Genomic DNA, 5508 nt, shown 5'->3' on the forward strand with positions numbered 1-5508 from the left:
CCAAAACTAATATAGTCTGTCCTCTTCATGTTCCGTCTCAGGTCACTGAATATCTTTCCGAAACAGATGAGAATTTCTTAATGACTACTGAAAATTCTGCCTAACTGAAAAATCATCAAATCTAAATATGATTTTTTTTTCAAAGTTTGAACCTAGTGGAGATTTAACCACTAATTCATTCTAAATCTCATTCACTTTGGTCTCCGTTCCAATCACTAGCCAATGGTCCCTTTAAAGAACGATTTCATTTATCATTTTCACAGCCAGATGTCATAAACAATTAGCAGACAAAGAAGATTTCTAAAATGTGCAGTTATTAAAATCGAGAATGACGTTCAGGAAAACATCTAGGCAATTATAAGGCACTGCCAATTGTTAGATTCAGTGAATTCAAAGTTAAGAGGACTGTTGACACAAATACAACCATATACCTAACATTAGTAAATGCCTTAAAACAAAATAGGTTTCAACATCTATATGAAAAATACTTGAACATTCTACTCAAAACTCAGTATTCTGATCAGATATCAAAAATCAGGATAAATTCAATTCAAAGTACAAACAGAGCACATGTACATTCAGATTTAAGTGAACTGTAAGATTAAACTCCAGACCATTGTCTGTGGACCCTGCTGCAAAATTTACAAAGTAATCAAATTGGAAGAATTACCACTAAAAATGTCAAAAGCCATCCATTGCTTTTGTATGATACCAACATTAAATCCATCATTTACTTATCGCTCACAATATTGTCTCCTCTATGCTGGGGAGATGGAAGCTCAGACAGAGACTGGGCAAACACTTTGCATAACACCCATGTTCTGTCCACAAAAATACCCCTCAGCTTCTCATTGCATGTTGCCTAGCCAGCATTGGTGTCTCAGGCTTGCTACAGTGTTCTACTGAAGTTCAACACAAGCTGGAAAAACCTCATTTTCCACTTGAGAACCCTGCAACCTTCTGGACTCAGTATGGAATTCAATAATTTTAGGACTTAAGCACCTTCTCCCATGTCTTTACTCCAACCACTACATATCACACCCTATTATTACATTGGCTGCTACCACACACAACCCATTGCCAGCCACTAATGTTTTCCATTAGCAACTTATTCATTTTCCCAGGCTGACCTTGGCTCATTCTTTTGTCTGCCCAAACTGTTTTTTCTCTCTTGCTCTGGGCTCCATCTCCACCTACTCCCATCTCTATCATCAACCTTTTCCTGGCTATAATCTAGGCTGAAGGGTCACTGAACCCAAAATGTTAGCGCTTCCTTCTCTCCATGGATGCTGACAGACCTGAGTTTTTCCAGCAATTTCTGATTTTGTTCCATCATTAAATCTTGAAGATTTCACAACACAACTTGTACCAAAGGTCCAAGACAGATGTTGGAATTTGCATGTCGTTATCACCATAAGTTGGAAAGTTAAGTTCTTCTGATATCAGATAGCACAAAAGTAAGAAGTTTATTTTAGCCAAGCAGAAGTATCCTTCCTGCATTACTAATATTCTTTGCAAAATCCAAACTTTCAATCAGATATTTACATACTTATTCCCTCAGGTTAGACTTTGCCCTCCCACCATAAGCATTCTCCATTAATCCTAGCTCATTCAAAACTGTTCTTGAACCCAACTTGACACTAAGTCCTATTCATTCATTCATCACCCACACTTCTGGCATACATTAACTCCCAATTAAAAATATTTTGATTTCAAAATCCTCAGTGTTCAAATGCACTTATGGACATGTCCCATACCAACTCTATAACATAGGCTTATAACCCTGATAGAATGATGTACCCTTTCAATTGTACAGATTCCAATTACCCTCAGTTTAGATTAGAGGGGTGCTGGAAAAGCACAGCAGGTCAGGAAGCATCCGAGGAGCATGAAAAAAAAAAGGAAAAAAAAAAACAATTGCAGTTTCGGGCCTTCATCAGGAATAGAGGTAGGGAGCCTCCAGAGAGGAGAGATAAATGGGGTGGGGAGAAGGTACCAAAGAGTACACGTCGATTTTCCTGCTCCTCGGATGCTGCCTGACCTGCTGTGCTTTTCCAGCACCACTCTAAATCTAAAAACTTTGGTTTCCAGCATCTGCAGTCCTCACTTTTGTCCAATTACCTTCACCCTATCTGAACAGCTATGCCTCCAGCAAGCCAAGCCATGAACTATCCAGTTTCTTCCTCAAATCAAATCTCCTCCATCCTCTAAGAATTATTTTCAAACTTACCTCTTTGACTAAGTTTTGGGTCAACTGTCCCAATATTTCTTCATGTAGTTCAGTGGCAAATATTCCCTGACAAAGTTCCAGACGCCTTTGAATTGTTTTAATCACTTTAATGATACATTGTTCCAAGAAAGCTTTGTGAATAATTATTTTTCTTAAAAATTAATGTTTCTCAACACCATTTTTTCCCCCAAAAAAGATCAGCCCATTTCTATGACCTAAAAATCCACAAAGTCCACACTTAAGCCATGTATTTTATTGATTTTTTTTTTTTTTTTAAATTCACCATTACACAGATACAGCTATGAACAGTCTGTACAATCCTACACAGAACCTGTACCGAAATAGGAAGAAATGTTTCAAAATACTTGTAGTTAAAAATGTTAATACCATAATTCCAAAGTTTCAGTGACCTTTCAGCATGATGTTTTGAAAACTTAAGTAACTATGGGAACATTGACCAAATATGTATAACATCTGTTATGCACGCATGGCAGTCAGAACTTTCGGTAGGTAATTAACCTATTCATACTGCTGACATATCACACTATAAACCCCCAAAGCTATCTTACTGAACCCATTCACAGCAGTTTCACAGAAGAAAAAAGGAAGTCCAAGAAATACTATCACAGATATTGTCCAGACAATATTGCCACACAGTCTATGAGGGAAATCCATGACTAAAGCAGATTTGGAGGCAAAAGTTATTAAAATTTCAAACAATGGGCACATAAGTTACTTAACCTTTGTTGTTTAACATACAAATAAGTCTAAAATTTTGAGAAAAGCCAGTTTTTTCAGTTCTTTTAAAATGTCCACAACAGTCAGGATAATAAACTGTCCCACCCTTGCCCATGGAATGTTACATTATATCTGGATTAAAAACTGACTTTCAAACTCACTAACATGGCTCACCAGTGTGTTTGTGGATTTCATGGCAAAATTCCTGTAACATCCAAGTACACAATTTTATTTTATCTTATCTTTAATATAAAAAAAATTAACATTTACACACATTAGCTTCTTTAGATGGAAAACAGGTGGTGGGGAAGAAAGAACGGTGTAATTGTGTTGGGATTCCCTCCTATTTCAAAATGGCGTTGCCCATTTTTGAACTACTAAAACCTTGCATTTACAAAATAGTTGATAAAAATATTCCTCTGAATTGTACAAGAGGTACATCGACCAATGATAAGGGGCAAGACAGATGTTATTCTGACTTGGCTTCATTCTCTCCAGCAATGGGTGCCTGAAAAATATGAATCTGCATTAATATCCAAAGTAAACAAAAATTCATATGATCATTTTGATTAATTTATTTACCTCATTGTTTTTCCGTTCACCATTTTCTGCAGGTACAGAATCATCAGTGGCTTCTTGATTAGCTTGTGGTGGATTTGCTTTGGCTGCTCTGGCCTTGGTTTTTTTCTGCAGAAGAAAGGCAGTTCTAGGGAATATTTCAGGGGAAAAAAAAATTTAGAATTGATAACGAACTGAAACTCACTTGAGGAGTCGCTTTCTTTTTTGGGTTTTCTTTGGGTGGTTTTATACTTCTCTGAGAAGGTAGAAGGTTAAAAAGTCAATCATATTTTACAAAAGAACTTCACTTGAATAAAAATTAAAATTAGTTTTATGCCTTACCTTCCTCAATTGCATATAACCTGGTGCTGGTAGTGACTACAAGAGAACAAATAATTAGTCAGTTTATACAATAAAAATGCAGACCTTCTCCACACATTGTCATCTTGAATTCAACTCCGATATGTTGCAGACATACTTCAACATAAATATCTCTGCAATGAAGCTCAGCTTCTTAAAATTCAAAGAAAAAGCTGAATCGAGGTTGCCAAAAAATTATTCTCTGATAACTTGAGAGAAAGGCAGCATAACTTGGCTTTACTAGAAACAAATCTAGTAATCAATTTGCATTTTCAGTAGTGATGTAGTGCGATATAGAGAGGAACAATGACACATTGCTTCGAGATAAAACAGAATTTCAAACTACGTTTATAATATTTAGACAATTTCAATAATCTTACTAGTGATTCATAATCAGCAATTAGTGTGCACTTTTCCAAATAATGTTTTAACACCTTTTGTACAATTGCGATTTAAATCAGATTTGTAACTCTAGACTATAATCGTAAACAAAGTTGACAGCAATATTAATGAAAATGCATCTTACTTTGTCTATTACTGTATCAGCGGCCTGTTAAATTAAAAAAAACAGCAGTTACAAAAATAACTAATTTAATAGCGCAAGCAACAACGTCATGGAGAAAAAAAAAGCCTGGAGAACCAGGACGATACTGCCGAAATGTTTGCAAACATAGTAGTCCGGAAGATCGAAGAAACATGCGTAAGGGGGATGATGCAGAGCGCAATAAGGGACGTAATGCAAATCCTTCCCGCCTATTTGTAACCTGCTGGACAAACTTCAGAACTCCGTACTGCATTCTCACCCCTCCAAAGGGTTACAGAATATTCCAGATTCTGAATGGAGCTGCCCAGTTTGCAGAATGAACAACAGCAACCTAAATCAACATGGCTCTTTACCATTTCGCGCCCACCCCCACACACCTTTGTCTCCTAGAAAAGCCCGTCTGTAAAAATAAATACGCGAAGAAAACATTTTCAACACTTTTATGCACGTGCGGTTGTGTGTGGAACAATGTACTTTAATTTACCGACAAGATTTTGACCTTTCACAGAATTGGTGGAAGCGCAATTTTCCAGTCTGCTTCTGGAAAGGGTTTGCTCCAGTTTTAAAAAAGATTCTGGTACACTTCGTCGCAACAGAATTTTTTTAAAGGGTATTTTTTAAAGCCAAACGTTGCAGAATTCAGAATACAATTCCATTAAAAAGTCAAACATTTAATACACTCGCAATATCTTTCGCCACCCCTTTTATAAATCCATTTGTTCCCCCCTCGAAAAATATCAATTAAAATCTACTCACCGCCTTCTTAGGCATGTTTGGAGAATTTGTATAAAATATTTTTCTGCGTTAAAAAAAATTGGAATGCAAGATAACTAATACACAAGCAGATTTCACTCCTACAACATCAAGTTGCGCTGCCAAACCCCGGATCCTATGCAACTACCTTGTTACAATACAAGTATGGAACGTTAATACATCCAAACCAACTAGTTCGAACCAGATTCGTTCCTTCACTCAATATCACCGAACATGATGCCAAGTCCCGGGCGCCGATTGGCTGTCCAATCGTATTAACATGCATTCAAAACATAGATAGCGAGTTGATTGGTGCAGAATGGCT

General features: G+C 36.7%; 1 protein-coding gene across 2 annotated transcripts; it reads right to left on the reverse strand.

The window, feature by feature from the left end:
* Positions 1–2322: 2322 nt before the first annotated feature.
* LOC122555335 (non-histone chromosomal protein HMG-14-like) lies at positions 2323–5392 on the reverse strand. Of its 2 annotated transcripts, none has more exons than XM_043701225.1 (6): positions 5187–5392; positions 4413–4436; positions 3869–3904; positions 3744–3782; positions 3551–3655; positions 2323–3476 (listed from the first exon to the last, which is right to left on the reverse strand). In XM_043701225.1, exons 1-6 carry the CDS (start codon positions 5199–5201, stop codon positions 3438–3440), a joined length of 258 nt encoding a protein of 85 aa, XP_043557160.1. In that variant the 5' UTR covers positions 5202–5392; the 3' UTR covers positions 2323–3437. The 2 variants fall into 2 exon arrangements, with proteins under 2 accessions (XP_043557160.1, XP_043557159.1); XM_043701224.1 differs by having other exon boundaries at positions 3732–3782.
* Between the last annotated feature and the right edge of the window lie 116 nt (positions 5393–5508).

This window comes from Chiloscyllium plagiosum, chromosome 12 (assembly GCF_004010195.1).
Source record: "Chiloscyllium plagiosum isolate BGI_BamShark_2017 chromosome 12, ASM401019v2, whole genome shotgun sequence".
NCBI lineage: Eukaryota > Metazoa > Chordata > Chondrichthyes > Orectolobiformes > Hemiscylliidae > Chiloscyllium > Chiloscyllium plagiosum.

Coding starts and splice junctions, on each gene's coding strand:
- LOC122555335 (XM_043701224.1), bottom strand. Junction 3,656..3,731: donor AAAAGAAAGCGACTCCTCAA/GTGAGTTTCAGT, acceptor TTTCTTCTGCAG/AAAAAAACCAAGGCCAGAGC. Junction 3,477..3,550: donor GTGAACGGAAAAACAATGAG/GTAAATAAATTA, acceptor CATATTTTTCAG/GCACCCATTGCTGGAGAGAA.